The sequence below is a fragment of the Chelon labrosus genome, assembly GCF_963514085.1.
Source record: "Chelon labrosus genome assembly, chromosome: 14".
In the NCBI taxonomy this organism is placed as follows: domain Eukaryota; kingdom Metazoa; phylum Chordata; class Actinopteri; order Mugiliformes; family Mugilidae; genus Chelon; species Chelon labrosus.
In genome coordinates, this window is record NC_140347.1 from 1,367,658 (window position 1) to 1,391,822 (window position 24,165).

General features: G+C 48.7%; 1 protein-coding gene across 3 annotated transcripts; it reads right to left on the bottom strand.

Annotated features, from left to right (window-relative positions):
• Window positions 1-17: 17 nt before the first annotated feature.
• On the bottom strand, window positions 18-23,254 carry arid1b (AT-rich interactive domain 1B; the record flags this gene model as incomplete). Of its 3 annotated transcripts, XM_084560853.1 has the most annotated exons (23): window positions 18-1,279; window positions 1,367-2,009; window positions 2,265-2,395; window positions 2,481-3,231; window positions 3,334-3,409; window positions 3,500-3,616; window positions 3,704-3,848; window positions 4,178-4,356; window positions 5,148-5,283; window positions 6,216-6,435; window positions 6,597-6,806; window positions 8,819-8,962; window positions 10,018-10,121; window positions 10,203-10,348; window positions 11,435-11,629; window positions 11,728-12,058; window positions 12,134-12,289; window positions 12,487-12,564; window positions 12,645-12,894; window positions 17,224-17,328; window positions 17,481-17,633; window positions 19,262-19,453; window positions 22,577-23,254. In XM_084560853.1, 23 exons carry the CDS (start codon window positions 23,252-23,254, stop codon window positions 249-251), a joined length of 6,171 nt encoding a protein of 2,056 aa, XP_084416979.1. In that variant the 3' UTR covers window positions 18-248. The 3 variants fall into 3 exon arrangements, with proteins under 3 accessions (XP_084416979.1, XP_084416981.1, XP_084416980.1); XM_084560855.1 differs by lacking the exon at window positions 11,435-11,629; XM_084560854.1 differs by lacking the exon at window positions 8,819-8,962.
• Window positions 23,255-24,165: the final 911 nt, after the last annotated feature.

Sequence of the window (24,165 nt, forward strand, 5' to 3'; positions counted from 1 at the left end):
CACAGAACAGCCCCGCCAACACAAACGCTCCCCATCATCACACTTTGGTTAAAACAACAAACGGAATAATAAAAAAAAAAATTCAAAATACACGTATTAAATATTTTTGTATTAAAATTACTTAAAAATTCCAAATAAACTTTTGCGGATGGAGCCGAGGAGCTTTAGATATTCTCTCTATATATTCATTTGTATGTAAAAACCTTTCTGTTCTTTAAATAAAAATATATTAGGAGCCGGTGTCGGTGTCACGAGCGGCCGATCTTAAACAGTACTTCACACATGACGGCCGCCACGGACGAGTTGAGGGCGGCCGACAGCGAGATGTCCAGCAGCCGGCCCTCGTACAGAACCAGCTCCGTCCGGTTCTCCTCCACCCTCGCCACGGCCAGCAGGGCCTTGGCAGCGCGGCACATCATGTTGACGCTGGGCGGCTCTGGCGGCGCCGCGGCGTGCAGCAGGCTGTGCGGGTTCTGCTGGTACTGAGCCATGGCCACGCTGTCCTCCAGGAAGCCAATCAGAGTCCCCACGCTGCCCTTCAGCAGGGCGATGGCCCTCGCCGCCGTGGGGTCGCCCTGCGCCAGGTTGGACAGGACGGCTACCGCCATCTCCCGGCACACCTGGCTCTTCCTCTCGCCCACCAGGCGAACCAGCACCGAGAAGAGCTTCTGCTGGCGGCTGAACGGCGGCGTGGCGAGCAGCAGGTCCACGTTGCAGTCCTGGATGCTCAGCTTGCACAGACACTCGAGCACCAGTCTCTGAGGGGTGAGCGACGAAAAGCCGCCCGCTGTGGAGAAGGGGTCCTGGGCCTCGGCGGACGGGCACACCATCCAGTGCAGCAGCCCGTCCAGGATGGGCAGGCAGATGCTCTCGGGGTACAGGGAAAGGTCCAGCTGGCCTGAGATGTTGGCCAGCGTCACCAGCGTGTTCTCCCTGAGCGCCGCCAGACAGTCCCACCACCACTCGTCCCGGCTGCAGGCCCGGCCCTGCTCCTCCTCACGCTGGTAGGTAGAAGGCGACCGTTTCCTGCGGGGGTGGTGGTGGTGCAGCAGAACCAGCCGGCCCAGGATCAGCACCAGGCCGGCGTGGCGCGACAGGACCGCGTCGTTGCCGGGGACGAAGGAGAGGTTGCGCACGATGTTGGAGATGCAGATGCAGCGCTTGGCCAGAGAGTCTTGCCAGGACTCGGCTGTGGACAGCGGAGCCTCGTCCCAGCAGCGGGGCTCGTCCTCCACCTGGCTGATGGGACTGTGAGCCGGCGACCTCTGACCTCCGACCTCTGAGAGACAGCAGAGCACATGGAGATGAATTATTAGCAGGAAGAAGTCTGTTACCGATCGTCACTCGCTAGAGAACGTCACTTTACCTTGTTGTTCGTCAGCTTCCTCTCCGGCTGGCAGCTTCTTCCCCTCACCCCTTTCACCTTCATGACTCTCTGGACTCCTCCCCCTGTCTCCTTCTGTCCTCTCCAGCTGCTGTGGGGGGGCAGAGTTTCCTGTGCGAGGCTCAAAGTGCGTCTGGATGTGAGCGGTGGAGTCGCCTCCTCCAGCCTTCCAGTGCAGGAGGCCACTGATAAAACCATTGGGTCGGCTGAGTTTAGCCCAGCGCTCCTCCACCTCCTCCCACTCCTCCCCCGACTCCTCCACCTTGATTGGCAGCTTGTCATACTTGCTGGTCTGTTGGGGGAGGGGCTCGGGCTGTTCCTGGTGGTCCTCCATCGCCTCCACCTCTTCCCTGATGACCGGTTTGCTGTCCTCCATCTTCTCTTCATGGGCTGTCTGTAGCAGTGACGTGTCCTTCACCTCCTCCACCAACCTCTGGACCTTCTGCTCTTCCACCGACCGGTTCTCAGATTCAGACGTGGCAGGTAGCAGCTCCTCCTCCTTGGGGAGGCGTCCCAGCAGGGTCCGCTGGCCCTCAGTTCCCACCTCGTACTCCTCTAGGATGCCAAAGATCTGGATAAGGCAGCGTCGGTAGAACTCCACAATGAGCTCCAGGAAACCGGGCAGCTACAAGAGAGGAGGAGGTGAGTTCAACACCTGTCAGACACCAACTGTCCTCAGATAAACCAGGACACCAAGCACCAGACAAACCAGGACACCAAGCACCAGACAAGCCAGGACACCAAGCATCAGACAAACCAGGACACCAAGCACCAGACAAACCAGGACACCAACCACCAGACAAACCAGGACACCAACCACCAGGAGAAGCAGGATGAGCTTTAACATGTTCGTTTTATATTTTCAGATCTTCAGTCTGACCTGTGTCAGGTTGAAAGAGCCGACGGTGCTGTCGTCATACAGCAGGATGTTGATGGTATCCAGCGCCCAGGTGCTCTCTGCCAATAGGCCAGACTTCAGTGACATCATCACCCGCCACGCCTCTGGGGTTCCTGACCAATCAAATCACAGAGCCAATGTCAGCTGAGAGTGTGTCAGTGTGTGTTAGAGTGTGTGGTGTGTTGTTGTGAGTCTGACCCGTGTCCTTGGCCGTCAGTCGCCGTCGTGGTTTCACTTTGGGGGAGACGGCCTCCACAGAGCCTGGGGGGAAGCTGACCTCTCTGTGGACGAGGGGGAGGCCTTGGGTGGGCTGGGGCCCGGGTGGGGCCCCTGGCTTCTTGATAAAGGACAGAAAGGGGGCACTGTTCGGGGACAGAGAGCCCCCCAGGGGCCGGGGGAAGGAGGAGGGACTGTGAGAGCGGGTCACATGATTAGGGACAATGGGCGTGGCCTGGAAGGAGGAGGAGGGCTGCCTGGAGGGCAGGGGGGGCATGGAGGAGGAGGATGAGGAGTGGGGGGGGTATGGAGGTTGTCGCTGGCTCATGTGACCGGGGGGCCACTGGTTGTCCTGGTGGACTCTGCCCTCCTGGTCGTCCCCTCGGTTCATGCCAGGATACGGGGGGCCCTGGCCCTGCCGGCCGTACGTATAGCTCACATCTGTCCTGGGGTGCCACATGTTGGCCTGCTGCCCCTCCCCAGGGCCTCCGGACACCTGTGACGGCCCTGAGCCCATCATGCCGTGCTGCGGGGGCACCTGCCGATCTCGACTGTACGGATAGGGGAACTGACCCTGGACGGGCCGACGCTCGGTGCCCATGTAACCTCCCCCCGGTGCCCTGAAGGGCCCGAACATGTCGGGCTGTTGAGGGCCGTACTGCTGGGAGCCTAGGGCCTCCCCCTCATGACGTTTAGCCGCCGGATACACCCCCTCCATGGGACGCTTGTAGCCCTGAGACACAGAAGAGATTCATCATCACACAATAATACACAATAACATACTCTATCACACACACACACACACAACTGTATCCTGGTCTCAGCTGGAACTCACCTGCTGCTGAGGGAACAGGGGCTGATGGGAAGTGTAGGCCACGCTGTGAGGATACTGCTGTCCATAACCGTCGTGTCTGACAGTAAAAAAAAATAAATGTGTTGTAAGAGTGAGACAACACTGCCATCTTCAGGATGACTCCATAATTCATGGTTTCTCCTCTCACCTCTGGTGGGGGTATCTGTTGGTGGGATACATGCCGGCCTCGTTTCCAGACGAGCCCATGCTGTTCTGACCTGTGGAGGGCGCCATGCCCCCCTCGGGACCCATCACATGGTCCGGCCTACAGGACACAAACACAACGAAGCTTCAGGGTTTGACCAGAAATATGACATCAACATGAACATGTACAGTCTGGACAGCGTCTGACCTCCGCTCGTAGCCGGGGCCGTAGGGGTACTGGGGTCTGGGGCCCATCCCTGCCAGGGGTCCGGAGGGCGGCCCGCGGGGGTACATGTCCTGCATGGCACCACTGGGCATCTGACTGGGACCGAAAGGCTCACCGGGCCCAGGACCTGATAGAAAAGAACGTCTGTGTTTTATTTTACTAACACAAACTTTAACTGGCTGAGAGGACGAAAACATGACGGCGGCTGATATTACGCAGGTGACACCACCAGGTGGCAGCAGAGCGCAGGCACTTTTACGACTGTAGGACAACTTTAAAACTCGATCAAGATCGAGACATTTTTAAAATGAATGGATCTGATTAATGGCGACTGCCAAGTGTCAAATCTGCAAAAAAAAGCAAAGAGCTGGATCGTTTTCTTTTTGTCTAAAGTGAAGATGACCATGAAGTGAATCTTATTCTGGCAGCGTAGCACTGTGGTTAACTCCTCCTCACCCTTCCTCGGTCCAACGTAGGCCTCTTTGTTGGCATCGTATTGCATCCTCATCGAGGGGTCTGTCGGACCTCCTCCCTGCTGGTAGGGGGTGCCACCGGGTCCCAGGCCTCGCTTGCTGTGGAAGGCCGGATCGCTGCCTTCAGAGAATGGGTCCTGTATACTCACTCCTCCCATGTTCCTGAGAGAGGAAAGAAGACGATGAAAGTCTTTGAAGAGCTTTTCTAAAATGACTATTTCACAGCTAGCAGTGATACCAGAAACCAGAACCTATCTACAGGAAGTGTGGTGTAAATTTCATTCAGCTCTGTTGCGTATGACTACTCATCAGTGTTCATTTTAGAATAGGTGTACCGCAAGGCTGGGTCATGGGGCCACTTTCAGGGTCTGGGCATTTTTTTTTTTTTGGTATTTCAAGTTTTCTTTTAAAACCAGAAACAGAAACTGGAAGAAACAATTGTTATTTAACTTCTTTTAAATTTTAAATCCCCAAACAGTTTGTCTTGGTCTCCATGGTGACCTCTGGTCCAGGTCTCTCTGGTCCAGGTCTCTCTGGTCCATGGATCATTGTGTTCAGCTCTAAATAAACCTGGTTCTTCTCCAGATTCACAAGACAAACACTCAGAGAGAAATTCAGATGACCTGATACCTTGAGTCAGAAAGTCTTTATATGAATCAAATAACCGCTGTTTTCTCCTTTACTTCTCTTTCTGGTTTCATAAATTAAAGGTTGGAAGGTAAATTTACTTGTTTAACATTTGTTGGTTTTTGGTTTTTAAATTGAATATCAAATCAAATTTTTCATTTTAGAGTCTAAAACCAAACTTAAAACACCAGGAAGTAGACGGACCCTTTCAGTTTGTTACTTATGCGTATCACTCATTATACAGACGACACTCTGTTTTACATCTTTTAAACCATTTCCTTTCTGGTATCAGTTTATCGATTGTGCATCTTTCTGCCTTCTCGTACTTGTTTCCAGGCTGGGGACCCATCTGGCTGTGTGGGGTGGAGGCAGGGGTCGGGGGCTTCAGGTCTCCAGGGGCCTCGGTCAGGGAGCTGCTGCTGGACTGAGGGGTGTGGGGGCCCTGTAAAGAGCCCGAGTTGGCTGCAGAGATACAGACCAGACAGAAAACCTGCTGAGAACAAGGGTTACGTGTCGTCATATAAACAAAACAATCACACGGCGGACAAGCCTTCAGGAGCGACAGGAAGCTCATCCGCAAACCGATCTGGTAATCAGTCGCTCAGGTTTTTAGGGATTTACTGGTTCCGAGTCAAGTCTCCTGAATACGGACATTTAGTCTTAAACAACCTTGAGCCTTGGGACCAAAATAACTGAAGACATTTACTAGTTGCAGAGCTCAAAGAGCTCAGAGTTCAAAATGAACAGCAACTGCTTTTTTATTGTAACGTCTTTTATTTTATTTTTTGTTCTTGTTTTCACGTTGTCTGAATTAGTTTAAATGTCTCTGATTGGTTGCAGGGCTATCCAGGTGATGCAGAGATATTTTTTTTCTCTGTTGAAACGGTTGAAACAATAATGAAATCCAGATGTTACCAGACTCTGATTCTGGTAAGAACAGGCTATGTGTCAGAGGTTTTGCAGTAGGATTCTTAAATTCCTTTGTGATTTGACCTTCGGCCCGACTCTTAGTTTGGGAAAACAGGAAGAACAAACCTTGAGCAGAAATGGACAAAGAAAACTTCTTCTTCTTGACCAGAACAAAGTTATTTACATTTCCTGTGGAGCTGCCACCGCCGGAGTACAAAGAGTCTCAACCACCAACCAAAGACAGACCACACTGGATAGTTTACAACATAGATGCATTATTATTATTATTATTATTTCAGCACTAGTGTACTTGTCTTGTCTCTTGCATAAATTTAGCATCAATGAGCTCTTTCCACAAAGTCACGCTGCAACCAGCCATAACCTTTTATTTTTATTTAGCAGAAGGAAGAATGTTCTGGAAACCGTTTAGACTGAGGCTGTGGTGGCAAAGGTTGAGACGACGAGGACGAGGAGTTATTTCTAACCTGGGGAGGGTGGCTGGATCCTGGCCTGGAGCGACAGAGGTTTCTTGGCGTCTCCGGCGGGCCCCGTGGCCTCGGGCGGTGGCTCCTCTCCTCGCTCCATCTTGCACTCGTAGGCAAACAGGTATTGGATGTACTGCTTCTTCAGGGAGCTGGCCGAGCTGCTGGACGTCCCCACGTTCAGCTGGGACGACAGTTCCCGCCACTTCTTGTTCTTGTTGACCTGAGAGGAGGGAGATGGAGGTCAGATTCATGGACTGGATTCATCCAGAGACAAGATAACCCTCTAGCAGGTCGGTTTAGTCCCCGGGGCCGTATGTTTGACACCCCTCATCTACACTGACTGACTAATCGAGAGCAGGAAGAATGTAGGCGTTTTCTCACCATGGCCAGTCCTCCGATCTCTCGGACAGCTAGGTAGAGTCTGCAGAGGTCCAGTGGTTTCTTTCCGACAGCGGGCAGGTTTGGGACGGGCGTCCCCCTCTCCTCCATGAAGGACAGGTACCGGTCCACCCACATCCTCCTCTCCGGCTCAGGACCCATCTCATAGAGACGGGTGATCTTCTCATTGGTCATGGTGGCCACACTGGGCTTCTGGAGAAACCAAGACATGAAGACAAGCGCCGGAGAGGAGACGGACATTACAACAAGACCAAAGCTGATCAAACAGCAGCAAATACACAGTTTCAATTCATCAGTTTCAATTCATTTAGATACTTTTCAGTTTTGAAACTATTTTACTTGTCATTGGTTCCAGAGGTTTGCGGCGTCTCCTCCATCTTCTCCCTCTAGTTTCTCATCTTTCATGTGTCTTTGCTTTTGTCCAGCTCTTATCTGTCCTCAGACTTTTTGAATCCAACCAGAGTTGGAGCTGAATCTCCATCACACGTCAACTAATCTCATTGAATTGTCTTGCAAAGATTCAGTCAAGAGGTTTAGCGAGTCTCCCAGGAAATGGTAAATATATAGAAATATATGTATATAACAAAATCAATGCGTGGATTTCATGAATCTGAAAATCGTTTTTTTTAGAACCCGGCCTTGACCCAAACTACGTGGAGGTCCATTAACGCACACAGACTTTTTTTTCTTTTTTTTCTTTCAGACCTTTTCTTTTTCATACTTCATACTGAAAACTGAATCTTTTGACCTTCATATAATTAACAGAATCCAGCAGTAACTCTTAACTGATTTAATGAGACATTCCAGTCGATTAATTCTGCTTGAAACTTAAACAAGGAGTCCTGAAGAGACAGAAGAGACTGGGACAGACTACATCTGTGTTCAGGTGTGATTCAATATTCAGTTCAAGTGCCTAAAAACTTCATCACCATCTTGTGTGTCCAATGAAAACCTCCACAAATCTCCATCACCTGGAGGGTTTAAAAGCCCCTTTCAGACATGCACCATTTGGAAAGCGTCAGCGCTGACAGACGTCACATTTATGGACCTATATGACCCTAATTTTAAAAAGTTTTCAGGTATATCACATAACCTGATTATCAGAAGGGACTTTAATCGAACTCTGGACACCCTTTGAACTGTTATAGCCTGCCGCATCCAGAGTCTCCATCTGGATTTCATTATGTTTTAACCGATACAGCATCAGTTGGACGGACTTTTAATCAGGCCTTAAAAGTTTAAAGTTCATTTGTGCCATTTTAAACTGATTCTACTCCACGGCGACCAGATGACACGTATGACTACTGTTACTCTGGTGTCAATCACCACATTAAGCCCCGCCCACATGATCTGATTGGCCTGGCAGAATCAGTTCTCAACAGAGAGTCTCCAGATAAACCTCCCTCCACTACCAGAAAGTTGGTCTGGCTTCCAGGCTAGAACTGTTCAATTTATTATGTAGATATGTGGCTGTTCAAAGGCAGCTATAAGATGTGAAGTTGTCGCCTTCAGTGTTTTGCAAAAATGTCTCTGAACTTGACGGACAGCTGGTCTGGATCCCTGACAATAAACTGAACGTCCTGAACTGTCTAGTCTCATAAACAACCTACTGTATGTAACCAACCAGAGACACAAGAAGGTCACAACATGCCCAAGTTTACTGGACGTTTGATTAACTGCACATCTGAAGACCTTTTATCCGAATGTTTTCTTCGGTTCTAAATAACTGGTGGGGAGTTGAGGTTTGACCCTCAGGTGTAGATGGACAGATGAGATCTGAGCTGAAGGACAAAGGACACTCTTTTGAGGACAACAACGTCCACATTTTATCCAGAGAAGACAGATGGTTTGAAAGTGGAAGTGGAAAACCCCTGAGATGTAATCTACCATCAATCTATAGCACAGTCTGTCCAAGATGTTTCCGTTCACACTTTAAGGACCTGAAGTTGTTCAGATCTCAACAGATTCTAGTCATCTAGTCTAGTCATGACCTCCAGGTGACCTAAACTCCCCACCAGACATTTAGAGCTGGACACTCTGAGGAGACGTCTTCTAGAAAGACAACAAGTCCAGAGGTCATCCATGTCTGAAAGAGGCTTAAAGGCTCAGTGACTGTGGAGTTGTGAGGTTTTCACCTCTGAACGTTAAGATGACCATGACGGTGAAACAGAAACACAAGAAGAAGAAAAAGAAGGAGGCCTTACGGGGCTGGTCGGAGTCCTGAGCCAGGCGGGGCTGCTAATGCTATCACTGTCCTCTCCGTGACAGGAGGACAGACTAGCTGAGCTGGGGGAGGACATGGGGCAGGGGGTGGGGGGCTGGGACACACACTGAGAGCTGTGGCTGTCCTGTGATACAAAACAAACACACACACAGACATCATTCACACACACGGAGGCATGAGTTGGAGACATCAGGACGTTTGTTTTCTAATGTCGGAAGCTGCTGCAGGTGGCACCGTTAGCATTTAGCAGGTTAGCGAGTCCACAAGGCATCACAAAGCTAATAAACGCCAATCAAAAAGCTTCAAACTCTCTTTAATGTAAAAATGCGGCTGGTTAAGCCGTAAAACTATTTCCTTTGTCTTCAAAAGTTTAGCTCTGCATTGTGACCTACACTGAGACAACATTTTATCACGATTAAATAAAGTCAGAAAGTAGTGAACCCAGACTTTCCACCCAGTTCATCTCACTTCTATTTAGAAGTTCCTCTGACAGTCGACCTGATTTATGGAGCGTCAAACCGTGAGCAAGCTGCACGAATGGCACAAAACAAGAAGTGGTAAAAAAAATAAATCAGTCTGCAGAAACGCGACGCCAAGCTGTGATCAAGGCCGACTCTTCACTGGTAGGTAATGAACAAGAAGAGGAAAAACGCTGATGAGGAGCTGCCCCGGAGGAACTCTGGCTTTTTATTCTGGGTTTCTGCAGCCGGACAAAGAAATGACACCGGTAACAAACTGCTGGAAACTAACTGATCAATACTGTCAACGAGGAAGACACAGAAATAACAAGTTTTTATGTGAAAGCTTTGCTGCCTAGAACTAACTCTGAGTTAAAGTCTTCTTCAGCCGAACTATTTAAGACTCACGTGATCTGAACTGAAATATTTTACGTTTTACGTCGGCCGATGTAGGTACACGAAATTGAAGCTTCTTTATTTAAATCCTGCTGAGTCCAGGAGCTCTGGTTCTGAACTCAGACTGTGAACCAGAGTTTCAAAGGGAGGTCAGAGGAGACCCCTGACACTGAGAATCCATTCAGCGCAAAGTTAACAAGAATATGTCTACGTCACGATTTAAAACCCTCAGTGCTGTTAAGACTCATTCAGCCCAGCGCTCATGCGTCTGTTAGCGCATGCTGCGACAGCCAACAGCCTCTTGACCGAGTAACGAGGGACAGACCTTGGGTTTGGGCGGTTCCGGACCGACGGCCTCTTTGCTGAGCTCGACTCTTTGCTTGGCATCTGGATGAGGGCCCATCCCTTCTGCTGGCATCATCACGGACCCTGAAAGGAAACGACAGCGCCCCTTCAAAATCATCTGCAGTCACCACCTCTACCAAAGTCTAGATCATTTTCTGATCCTACCTGATGATGTGGCGTTGTAGGGGGGTCCCTGTGGCGTCATCCGCCCAGAGTTACTGCCTGGTTGTTGGCTGTAAGGACCTCCAGGACCTGAGGGGCCTCCGGGGCCCATTCCTCCCATAGGAGTCATGCCCGGATAGCTGCCCTGCCTGGAAACCACAGGAGAGAAAAAGGCTTTAACTGTTATTCTACGCCATCATCCAGTCAGAGGAGGAGTTTTCAGGATCTGAGCAGAAGAAGATAGAACCAGAGGATTTCTGAAGATCAGTTCTGGTCCTGGAAGGAAGCATTTATCGTTAAGCTGCCTCATATATACGTTAACAAGTCTTCTCAGGCTGACTGTGGATGAGTGTTGAGTTTTCCACATTTCTGCATAAAAAGGACTCAAAACATCAGTGGATTCCTGAAAGAAGACAAGTGCCTCCTTGTTTCCAGTACCTGCTGTGACCTCCTTGTCACTAAACATTTCTGGTAACTGCTGATCAGTGGTCTACAGCAGCTTGGAGGAATTTTAGCCCATTCCTCAGAACAGAACCACTTCAGTTCTGAGATGTTGGTGGGTTTCCTCACATCAACTGCTTGCTTCAGGTCCTTCCACAACATTTCTATTGGATTAAGGTCAGGACTTTGACTTGGCCGTTCCTAAACATTCATCTTGTTCTTCTTTAACCGTTCTTTTGTAGAACCACTTGTGTTCTTGGTTCTCGTTGTCTTGCTGCATGACCCAGTTTCTCTTCACATTCAGCTCATGGACAGATGTCCTGACATTTTCTTTTAGAGTTCACTGGTAGAATTCACAATTCATTGGTCCATCAATGATGACATGTTGTCCTGAGTCTCACCACACTGATTGGAAACACTTCTGGACAGACGGACACTTTCAATTTTACCATGAAATGAACTTGTAACCCTGTGTTTCGTGTGTTTGATTGGGTTCACGTTAAGTTTCAGAACTTGTGTGAGAATCTGTTGATGTTTTGAATCATTTTCATAATGAAATGTAGAAAATTCTGAAGGGTGCTAAAACTTTAAAGCGGCACTGTATTTCAATATCAGATCCAAACTGTTTCAGAAGAAGAGGAGGTGGTAAAAAGATGCGTCTCCTCCGTCAGAGCTCAGGAAGACGTCTGGTTAGTAAAACATGCTCATCACACGGCTTCATTGTCCACATTCAGCTCTTACTGTAAGAAAATAAACGACGTGCAGCCTCTCTCAGGCTCAGCAACCAAACCTACCCATAATGCTCTGGGGGAGTCTGCACGGCGGGCTGAGGCTGAGCCTTGGTGGCCTGCTGTGAGTGGTGAGGAGGGTGAGGAAGAGGAGGATGGTGGTGCTGAGGGTGAGGAGGGTGGGAGGGGTGAAGGGTGGGAGAGAGGGCAGGTCGACCCCAGGACTGGTTGTGGTAGACGGGGGAACGAGTGAAGGGAGGCCTGGGAAGATGGAGGGGTCAGTCTGACGTCCAGAAATACTAAACACAAACCAGGTCTATCAGAGAGAGTCCAGGCTGATCCGGGCTCTTTGGACTCACCTGCTCTGAGCAACGGCCAAGGACGAGGAGTTGGCGCTCGGCCCGACATCCGGAGGTTTGCAGCTGGCGTTGTGTCCCGGGGGGCCCATGCCCTGCCCGGCGGGCTGCGGCATGCCGGGGGAGGTGGGGGCCATGGTAGTACCGCCAGTGGGGTAAGGTCGACCCCCGTTGCCAGGTCTGGGGCCGCGCCCTGCCGGCGTGGAGGGGCCCTGACCGTGCATGGGACTGCTGGCGTTTAACCCCAGACTGTTGGCCAGGCCGGAGCCCGGGCCAGGCCCACTGTAGTTGGCGGTGGGGGCCCCGCCATAGTGTGGGGGCCGAGGGTAGTTCCCTGCGGGGAGTGAGAGCATAAGTCAAACATGAAGGAGCTGAGCGGTGTCTCCTTCTAGTTCACGGCAGGTCCTACCTTGGGGCCCGTACTGGCCGTAGGAGTGGCTGCCCTGCTGGTAGGAGCTGTGGTGCATGGGGCCTCCTGCCACTGGGTGGGGGGCCATGGGTGGTGCAGACTGCTGGGGGCCAAAATTAGACCCCTGGGTGCTGCGCTGCATGGAGGCAGGGAAACCTGAAAACAGACAAGACAAGGTCAGCGTCCCGCTTCTTTCCTTCCTTCATCCTTTTTACATTCCTTCTTTCTTTCCTTCAGAGCAGAGATCAAGAAATAAAGAACTCAACGTGTGAGAGACTTTACAGCTTGTTCTAAAATATGGATCATCTCCCCAAGTCATGACACGCTCTCTAACACCTCTCACTGAGTCGTACCTCTGTCCTGAGTCATGGCGGCCTGGGAGGAATGAGGACCAACGTCTGGTCCAGAGACCTGAGGAGTCAACTGGGACCCTGAGACACACAGAAACATAGTTAATGCTAAGCTAGGTGGTGTTGGTGGTGAGACAGGAGGTGACATCAGCCTAACTCACCTGGTCCACTGGTGGTGGGGGACAGCGGTCCAGATCGTGACTGGCTGCTGGACCCAGCGGGGGACGGAGATGGGGAGGGAGAGGGCCCCGAGCGAGCTGGCGGGGGGAGGCGGGGCGAGACGTGGGGGGAGAAAGGAGAGCGGGCAGGAGTCCCACCGTGGTCTCCCTGAGCGCTGCCGGACCCCGACGCCCCTGAACTCACCGCAGCCTCGGTGCCGGTGGGCAAGTCATCGATGGCCCCCGACAGGTCCTGAAAGAGAGACGGCAGCTGATTTATCAATGAAACTACAGTCAGTACTACTAATACTACCATTAATACTACCACTACTACTACCACTACTACTAATACTACTTCCTCTTCCTCTTTCCATCTTTCCTTCCTTCCTTAATTAAATTAGATCTTGACGTGTGAGAGTCTTTCCAAGTCAACAACCAGGAGACACATTTTAATTAACACCAGGTGAGATCAGGTGTTGATGTGAGACCTAACGAGGTCTGATAGGAGGATCAGTCACAGATGATGGAGGACTAACCCTCACCATAGACAGCGCCTCCCCCCCAACACCTTTTAGACCGGTAGAAGACCACAGAAGAAGAAGAAGAAGGTGGAGGAGAAGATAGAGGAGGAGGATAAGAAGGAGAAAGATGAAGAGAAGGAGACAGAGAAGGAAAAAAGATGAAAGGGGAGGAGGGTGAGAAAGCTGAATCGACAGTGAAGAATGATTAGAGGAAGAAGAAAGAGGAAAAGAAGAATGAAAAGAGGGAGGAGAAGAAGAGGAGGAGGAGAAGAGTGAAGCACTGCTCAAATCTCCCATCTGCCCCTGGGCCTCCTGCCAGCCAATCACAGCGCAGCAGCTCATCCTCCCTCCGCCCGTTGCCAACAGCTCAGCCAATCAGCTGCAGCGCTGCACCACACACACACTTCTAATTATAAAGAGTTTCTCTGCAGCTTCACTTCACCTTCATCTCCTCCTCCTCCTCCTCCTCGTCTTTTCTCTTTCATTTTCTCTTCTCACCCTCTCAACTTTCTCCTCTCTCTTCTTCTTCTCCCTCTGCTTGTCCTTTCCTCATATTCTCTTCCTCCTCCCCTATTTCTCCTCTTTTATTTCCTCTTTTCACCTCCTCCTCCTGATTTTACAGTTGTCCTCTCCATCTTTTATCTTTTTATTCACCTTCTCTGTCCTTGTTTTCTCTGTTTCCTCCTCCTGTCCCTCCATCACTCTCTTTCTCTTCCTCCTCCTCTTGTTTTCATGTAACCTGGTCAGGCTGTTAGCAAGGAGGCTAGGAAGAGCTACTGTTAGCTAGGAGGCTGGGAAGAGCTCCTGTTAGCTAGGAGGCTAGGAAGAGCTACTGTTAGCTAGGAGGCTAAGAAGAGCTACTGTTAGCTGGGAGGCTTTGAAGAGCTACTGTTAGCTGGGAGGCTAGGAAGAGCTACTGTTAGCTGGGAGGCTTTGAAGAGCTACTGTTAGCTGGGAGGCTGGGAAGAGCTACTGTTAGCTAGGAGGCTAGGAAGAGCTACTGTTAGCTAGGAGGCTTTGAAGAGCTACTGTTAGCTGGGAGGCTTTGAAGAGCTACTGTTAGCTGGGAGGCTTTGAAGAGCTACTGTTAGCTGGGAGGCTTTGAAGAGCTACTGTTAGCTGGGAGGCTGGGAAGAGCTACTGTTAGCTAGGAGGCTAGGAAGAGCTACTGTTAGCTAGGAGGCTAAGAAGAGCTACTGTTAGCTGGGAGGCTAAGAAGAGCTACTGTTAGCTGGGAGGCTAGGAAGAGCTACTGTTAGCTGGGAGGCTAAGAAGAGCTACTGTTAGCTGGGAGGCTAGGAAGAGCTACTGTTAGCTGGGAGGCTTTGAAGAGCTACTGTTAGCAAGGAGGCTTTGAAGAGCTACTGTTAGCTGGGAGGCTTTGAAGAGCTACTGTTAGCTGGGAGGCTAAGAAGAGCTACTGTTAGCTGGGAGGCTAGGAAGAGCTACTGTTAGCTGGGAGGCTAGGAAGAGCTACTGTTAGCTGGGAGGCTAGGATAATCTACAAAGTGTCATAGAGATCCGTCCTCTCCCTGATCAGCTGATCAGTTTGTCTACAACTATTTATTGTCGATCATCACGTTGCTGTTGTGAATGTGAACACGCTGTGGTTTTTAAATCAGAGACAGTGGTTTGTATTATTGAACTGAACATCAGTCATATCTGAAGTCAACTTAGCCTGCGAGGCCTTCGTTTGCAGCTGATTTCTGCTGCTATTTTCATTTTTTTTTTTTATCTTCCTGCAACTGAGTCCCCCCCTCCCTCCATCAGCAGTTACCATGGCAACTGCATCAGCACCCTGACTGAAAAAAATAAATAAAAAGCGGAGAGAAAGAGGACGAGGATGGCGAGGCAGTAACAGAGAGAAACGAGACGAGGGAGTAAGAAGGGAAAGACGACAGAGGGGTGAGTCTGAAGGGGAGGAAGAAAACGTTCTGATGTTTTTCGTAAAAGTCTGAAACATCTGTAAACCATCGACTGCAATGGAGGAGTGATACGGATGGAAAATATTTACTGACTCACTTCAGACTTTCCCCCGATAAGAAAAAAAAAACTTTGACTAAACAAAGCGAGAACATTTGTGTGGATTATGGAATAATTATTATTCTTATATAAATTATATATATTTAAGCTAAAATTACATGTTTGTTTTTTATTATATACAGACTCATTTTTAAAGCTTTAAACTAAAACTGTCACCTGATATTAAAACGACCAACAACCATTTTTATTAACTATTTTCAGTAAACATGAATAGAGCATTACTGTCTTTCATGTTGGAGGCTTTTAATGACAGCAGCTATGCAAATGAAGATGAAGATGATGATGACGAGGAGGAGCAGAAGTTAGGAACAAGGTAAGAGCTTGAACACTTCTCATCTAGTTTCTCAGCTGCTACAGACACTGCAGTAGTTTTCCTGGACAGATGTACTATTATTATTATTTATACAAACTGTTCCAACTTTTGATGGAAAGCTTTACTTTAACTTTTCTTCTGTAAGTTGGAGGATTGCCACAGTGGTGAGTAACTTGCATAATCAGACAGTAAACAAAAAGAAAAGAGGACCAAGACTTGACCCCTGAGGAACTCCAATTTGTTTTGTAGCTGATTAAGACACAGACGCATTCATGTAAACCACGGAGATAAAACTGTTTCATTATTATACAAGTAAAAGAAAAACCTTTAGCTAAAGACAAGAAAAGAAGAGCCAGACATGATCCCTGAGGAACTCCAAACATCATTTCAGTTGATAAAGACACAAATCTATGAATGAACACCCTTATTTTCTACTCGTTTCGTTATTATAAAATCTCACAAACTCTCAGAAAAACTCTCAGCTCCAGAAAAGAGAGGAAGACCCAGACTTGATCCCTGAGGAACTCTCATTTTAACCGATCCAGACACAAAATCATTTATATAAATCCAAAGGAAAATCTCACAAACTCTCCTGGAAAACCCGCAGTTACAAAAAAGAAAAGAGGAGCAATGACGTCTAAAAGTTGCTGGAGGCTCCAAAAGTCTTTAATTTATCCATAATCAGAACACTGAGTTAAAGCTACACACCATGGTCTTATTATATGGCTTTGTGTGCCTTATAGAAATAAGGGCTAGTGTTGTAAAAAAAAAGCTTTAAAGGGTTAGGTGTCTTTTAAATGTCTTTTCTGCTACAGATCACCAGGACACATCATTATTTCAGTCGTCTGCATTCAGCCGGGCCGACACCGGGGCGACCCGGCAGGAAGCTTCAGGCGCTCAGAGCGTGATACCTGCGAGGCTCAGCTCCCAAAGAAAAGAGGTCATTATCGACAACAACAACAACGACGAGCAGCAGAACAATGGAGAGCGTGCAGACAGCAGGGAGGTCTGAAACATGTTCAATCTGTCACACAGTCAGAGTCTGAATCACGACCACCGAGCCTGACAACAAACAGCTCTTCTTTTTATATAACAGCGCTCCATCTGTCAGGACAGGAAGTCCAAACCGATTATTTCCAAAACGCAAAGGTTGCTCTTGTACTTGGCTGTAAATAAAGTTTAATCCCTTCCTTTACCTTCTGGTGCTCTGTTTTATCTCTCTAGAAATGGTCTGTCTTGTTATTATTATTTATACAAACAGCTCCAAGTTTTCATGGAAAGCTTCACTTTAACCTTTGATCTGCAAGTTGGAGGAATGCCACAGTGGTGAACAATTTGCATAAGCAGACAGTAAAACTAAAAGAGGACCCAGACTTGATCCTTGAGGAATATTTTTATAGTTAAGACACAAAAACCATGATTGAAAACCCTGATTTTCTACTCGTTTCGTTATTACAAGATCTCACAAACTCTCCTGGAAAACATTCAGCTACAAAAAATAAAACAGGCCCCAGACATGATCCCTGAGGAACTCAAACCTCTTTATAGCCGTTTAAAACACAATATCATTCATAAAAACCACTGATTTTATATGTTTCGTTCTGGACCTCTGTTTTAACTTTCTAGGAATCCGCCGTCTTTGTGTCTTGGCCGTCTTTGTGTCTTGGCCGTCTTTGTCTACGCTGAATGACGTGTTCAGACTCACCGGCAGGCTGGACGGTCTCTCCTGACTCATCTCTTCGTGGTTGGGTTTCCCAGGAGTCATAGCAGCAGACTGGCCCCGGCCCCCATACGCCTCCTGAGGCACCTCCTGTATCAAGACACACCAACAAAACGTTCTGATGGACTTCGACCAGTGTCTTTATGTCCCTTTTCCCGTTTCTTCTTGCAAACAGCTCGGCAGTGAAAGCTGCGTTGAGACGGACCAGGTCGGACGTTAACGCAAGGAGGATTCGGTCCTACCTGTTGAGGAAGTGGGCGGGGCTGCATGTACGGCGGCTGGCTGGGGGCGGCGGGCTGCTGCTGTGGAGGGCTGAAGTAGGGCGGCTGACCCGGCTGACAGTACCCGCCCATGTTCTGCTGCTGCTGCTGCTGCTGACTGTACTGAGAACCCATCTGAGGAGACAGAAACACCAGCGATCAATAAAGACGCTTAAATCACATTCATGTTCCCAGCAAGCACACAGGTTGACGTTATGATAAAAAACATTTAAAACGTTACGCATTCAACAATAATAACAGACTGATTAGATTCAGCTTTATTTATTTATACGTTCAGAAGCAGAAGAAGATCCTTTCACTTTTAAATTGTCTTGTGTTTTGGAGGATTATGGGTGTTGTAATATTTGGCTGACTGAAGGCATCATTAAAACAGCTTCACTGTGTTGGTGAGCAGATGCTGGTGGTGGTTTCTAGTTGTCTGATTGTGAAAGACACACACTGCTGGATTCCTGGAAAGTGACCTACATCTTTAATTTCCTGAAAACCTCCGAGTTCCTCTGAGAACTGAACTGCAGCTCTGTGAAAACAGCATCTCTGTTACTCTGTTTCCTGATAATCACATGATGTCCGTCATTGTGAAACTAATTTATGAACTCAGGCCACATCAGCTAGCATGCTAGCAGGGCTGAATCATGTCTTTATTAACATTCATACCGCCTTAAAACCAGTTTGGATCAAGACTGAATGTGTTCAAACACATTAAACCCTTCGCGCTCAGGTTATTATCACACCAGAAGAACTCTTTTTGAGATTAATACACCACAAAATGTAATAAGATGCAACCTCAGTGCAATCTATGAGCGCTGCAGCTCTGCAGAAAGAGGAGGGCATGGACTGCCTTGCTCAAGGGTGCCATCTGCACCCGATGCTCTACGGTGAAACAGGATGTAAGTGGTCAGACAGAGGCTGATGATAATATAACAACATAATAATTCCTAGAGAACAGATGGATTCATATCTTTTCTGCTGCAGCTGAAAAGGTTTGTCTGCACAGGAAGAGACCAGAGACAATGACAGTTGTTGAGTTGTATCGATGACAGGAAAAAAAAATCTTTAATCATCCAGGTCATAGTTTACCCAAAAACACAAAACTGAAACAAAGACATCTGGACTAGTGGCGTTTCTAGAAGACGTTTCCTCCAAGTGTTCAGCTCTACATGATTAGTGGGGAGTTTAGATTTTTATTAGGAACACCTGTGGGTGGCGTCCACCAAACCGGTTAGCGCTACCGCTAAATCCACCATCATGAGAGCAGCTTGGAGCATCTGGTTGAACCCAGATGACGCGGCGTTGGTTGATGTTGATGGTATTTTCTTTTCAAATAGAAGTCCGTTCATACGCTAAGACATGTTTTTATGTTCCGCTTGTTTAACTGGGAAATATACAAGAGGGTTTCCTAGGCAACCAAGGCCTGGGACGTCCACTAGAGACCAACTGTCGGCTACAAAGAGACGGACGACCAGAGAAGTGGTTTAGACGCGGTTGGGAGTTTATACACAATTAGCTGCTGTAGGCTAACGTGTTAATGTTTTTGTTTCAGTGGGTGAAACGTCACGTCACATGTTACGCAGATGATACCCCGTTATATCTCCCCAAAAAACTCAAAAATAAGAATCCCCCCAGTCTGGTCGACTGTCAGGACAACACAAGGTTGTTTGAATCTTGGAAACATTTAAAATCAGGATCAGCCAGTTGTTTTTTGTTTTACAGACACAGAAGAAGACAGACAGAGCGCCTCCTACCTGCTGCTGAGGGTACTGCATCCCTCCCATGCCCATGTGGCCTCTGCCAGACATTCCCATCGGGTATCTGTGGGCCGAGGGGGAACCATAAGGCTGGCCGGGGTACGGCGCCCCCTGCTGCTGGGAGTAGGGGTTGTTGCTCATGGCGTAGAGCTGAGAACGCTTCATCGCCATCGGGTCCATGGACGGCACCTGAAGAAGATAAATGATGATTAAAACAATTAATAGTTTTTAAATCACATGACGTCTCCAGGTAAAACTAATCCCATACATGTCAGAGTTAAAATTCTACCTTTTACACCTCCACACTTTTAAAGCTTTAGATTAATATTCATCCCAGTGTCCAGTTTAGAGATGATGGTTTGCTGCTGTCACCTATTTATGAGTAAGAGGGTGATGATATGGTACAAGCCCCAATTCCAATGGAGTTGGGACATTTGTTCAACATTAAAACAGAACACATTCATTCATTCATCTTCTGTAACTGCTTGTCCTCTCGAGGGTCGCAAGGGGGGATTGGAGCCTATCCCACCTGTGATTGGGCGAGAGGCGGGGTACACCCTGGACAGGTCTCCAGATAAATAATCAAATCATATTTTAAAGAATAAAAGAGACGTGATGGGGGAGATTCTGATACGATGGACACATCACCCTTCCCTATGTCATTGATCTGATGGTGTGGAGGTTTTTTTTGTGAATGGGTGACCTCTGACAAGTAAAACCGACACCGTGCAGATAGGGCTTCAAGTTTTCAAAGTCTTCTATAGGGACCGGACCCCCACATTGCAGCACAAGAAGTTGGTAACTGACGAAGGGTAGGGGCCGTTGGGTTGGTGGTCAACAATCAGAAGATCATTAAAGGTACTGCGGGACATAGACGCCATAACCTACGTACGTAGCCTACGCCAGTGTGAGCCATTTATACTTGTGCGTTCATCAGTCTCTGTAACAACTCCACCCAAACACTAGTCGGCGCTCTGTCTTTTCTTTTTTGGTCGGGTTAATTTTTGTTTCTACTACCTGCTTCACGTTCAACAATTAGACTGAAACTTTCGCCGAGATTTCACCGAAGACGAGTCGAACCTCCTCAGTTAACTTCTCCTCCATGTGTTCCATCTTTATTGATCCACAACAATTAATTTGATAATTGTGGAGATGGCAATCAAGAGGACCAATCACAGCCGTTGTGGTCTGTGTAGTTACATTAATTACTGGGGAGGTGCACGTCAGGCTACGGCGCTAGGGTCTGGACTGTCGCTGTAAAACTGTCAAAATGACGCCTTTTATGAGAAAAAAAACAACTGACAACCAAGATTAAACTGAAGCTGGAGTCAACAGTCACAGTAACAGCTTTAATATCCAGTCTGTGTTTGACATACAGCAGGTGAGAGAAGTGACTCGGTCTGAACAGGTGTCTTGTTGCTGGAGCTAAAAACAGAAACAATCGATGTAGTTTACGCTCAGAGAACGATACAGACCTGTTCTTTAATCTATCTACTCTGGTCTCTAATGGATCTCTACCTACCGCTGGATCAGAACCATCAACAGCTGGTTGTTGACTTGGAGACATGATCCAGATGTTGGAGCAAGATGGAAAGACTCTCACGTGTTAAGATCTGATTTACGTTAGAGACAAAGACTCAGATTAGACCTGAACCCTGGAAGCTTCTTCCATCCTCAGAGGAACCGGGTCACTGCTGAGGAACAAACATCTCCTTTGGCAGGACAGATGTCTAATTTAATTACATAAAATATGTTGTGTATATATATAGAAGTATGATGACTAAGAAATCATGAGATCAACGGTTAAGAGATTCAGCTCCTCTGATTCAATGACTGAAAACAATCCCAACATTTTTACAAACAGACCGACCTCTATTGTTGTTAGTGGAGTTTATTCAACGTGTCCCGCGTCAATAAAAGACGTATTTAGATTAATAAACGTCCTGATTCATTAGGTAAGTCACAGTTAGCAACAAAATCCAAAGAAAGTGTTTATGTTTTGTGTTTAAGTGTAATTCGTTCATTTTAAACCACAAAACAAGCTAATAACGAGACTTTATATGATATTAAGCTGATTTTTTTCAACATTTGTGGTTCAAAAAGGTGAGAATATTGTTTTTATTGCTGTAATAAATGGATTTTTTTTTGTTTGTTTGTTTTTAAGTCCATAACAGTGGATTATGTTACACTATCTTATACTGGGACGCGGTTAAATTTGAGTTTTATAATCTTAGTATTCATCAGCAGCCCCGTGTGCAGGTGGTTCTGGACGGACCCCGGTTCTAGTGAGGGGGGGGGAGCTGTCCTAGACGGGGCCGGGGCCGGGTCCCGGGCCGAGGCCTCCGGCGGGGCCCGGGCCGCCGCGCCGCTGCGCCGGGGGAGGGCAGCTGGGGGAGCGGGCCGTGTTTAGCTCCAGTGTTATTGTGCCGGCGGAGATGGGCACATGGCTAATCTGCATGAGTGAAGGTCAGGACCCGCGCTGGGCTCTGCGCCAGGACGAAGCTACGGAGAAGCTAACAGCGGGAGAGACGGAGCCCTTCAACCCGGGATCCTCTGCTGCTAGCGCGGCCACAGAGAAGGAAACAGGCAGTGACACCTCCGAGCGCTGCGTTAGCTTCATTAGCTTCATTAGCATATGTGAAGCAATTAGCCGCAGCTGTCAAACGGACGGAGGGCCACCGCGGCTAACTGTCAACCGCCGCCCCCTCCCCTCTTGTCACCACATCATACCTCCATGTCCTCAGTCTCCCTTTTACCAGATTAAACCGCTCTTTAGAACCCCCCCCCCCCCCCAAGAATATCGCTCCGTTTACGGCCAGCGAGCCACAGACACGTACAGCCGCTCTCAAGGCCTGTGCGCCCTGCGGCTAGCATGCTAGTGTTAGCCTAGCATGCTAGGCTAACACTAGCATGCTAGGCTAACACTAGCATGCTAGGCTAACACTAGCATGCTAGTGTTAGCCTAGCATGCTAGCAAACCAGAGTCACCTTGGACACAGAATCTAAACCACTGACTTTGTCACAGCCGTGGGCTCGAGTAGCCTCCGGTTGCTGTTGCTTGTTCAAAAACAATCAACCGAAGACGGGTTTATTTGGTTCGAGGGCAACGTTTTCTTTTTTTAAAAAAAATGTGTGTATGAAGGTGAATAAATGAGGTCTTATCCGCAGTGGAAATAAAAAAAAATAAAAAAACAACACATACACATACACGCAGCGTTAGCATAGCGGCTAACTGTGGCAGCTAACGTTAGCTAGCAGCAGGTTAGCCGTCAGTAAGAACAACCAGACGCTCGCTCGTGAGGCGTTATTCACCTGGGATCTGCCGCTGCCCTGCCCGCTGCTCCCGGGGCTCATGCTCGGGTGGTTTCTTTGTTGTCCCCCCCCCCAGCCGTGACCAGCCGAGCCGTACTGGGACCCCATGTCTTTAGCCAGCCCCATGCTCTGCTGTGGCTGCGCGGAGGGATTATTATAATCTGGATATCCACTTCCATAACCTCTCATCATCGGGCTCGGAGACGTCAACAGCTGGTTTAACGTCGGTGTGGCGCCCGACGGGTGCTGCTGCTGCTGCGGGCCCTGCCCGGGGAACCGCTGAAACCCTCCGCCGCCGCCGCCGCCTCCAGCCGGGGAGCTGGTAGCAGCCATAGCCGCTTTGCTGTGGTTAGCAGCGGCCGGGCCCATCAGGCTGTTCCCCGGGCGCGAGGGGCTCATCATGCCTCCGTACCCGCCGGTCCCGTAGCCGGGCCGGGAGTTCGGGTAGTGGTGGTACGGGCCGTCGTGGGGGTTCTGAACCTGGTCCATGGTGCCGTGTAGCGAGCGCGCCGCCGCCGTTACCCCAGTCCCTGGGCTTTGTTGTCCGCCATGTTGATCGAAGCAAGGCCCTCCTCTTCCATCCTCATAATAATGATTAAACTCGGAGCTGGTTCCACTCGGAGGAGGGTTGTTGTTGTTGGTGCTGGAGGTGGTGGCTGATCCCAGGCTGGCATCCATCCGCTCCTCCTCCTCTTCCTCCTCCTCCTCCTCCTCCCTCCTCCTCTGGTTCAGCTGCTCCTCTGCTCCGATGCTCCCCACCTGGAGGACGTGTTCTCCCCCTCCATGGTGCCTCTCTGGCCCTGATGAAGAGGATGATGATGAGGATGATGTTTATAATGTTATAATGTGTTTGTGTCCTGGTTCTGCCTGATGAAGGAAAAAGGAAGAGTGGAAGGAAGGATGAGAGAGGAAGGAAGAAGACTGAAGGAAGAGTGGAAGGAAGGAGTGAAAGAAGGGAGGGAGGGAGGGAGGGAGGAAGGAAGAGAGGAAGGAAGGAGCAAAAGAAGGGAAAGAAGGGATGAGGAAGGAAGATAGGAAGGAATGGAGGGAGGAAGGAAGGAAGGAAAGAACGAAAGAAGGAAAAGTGGAAGGAAGATAGGAAGGAAGGAAGGGAGGAAGGAAGATAGGAAGGAAGGAGGAAGAAGATTGAAGGAAGAAGATTGAAGGAAGAGTGGAAGGAAGGAGCAAAAGAAGGGAAAGAAGGGATGAGGAAGGAAGATAGGAAGGAAGGAAGGGAGGAAGGAAGGAGGAAGGAAGGAGCAAAAGAAGGGAAAGAAGGGATGAGGAAGTAAGGTGGGAAGGAAGCAAGGAAGGAATGGAGGGAGGTAGGAAGGAAGAAAGAGAGGAAGGAAGGAGCAAAAGAAGGGAAAGAAGGGATGAGGAAGGAAGATTGTAGGAAAAGAGGAAGAAAGGAAGGAGGCTTGATGGAAGGAAGACTGAAGGAAGATTAAAGGAAGAGTGGAAGGAAGGGAGGATAATCAGCTGGATATTAACGGCTGATCAGCTGATCAGTGAATTTACCCACATGTTGATTCAACATGTACAGACCCTGGCCACTTCATTAGGTACACTCCATCATCACTTCATTA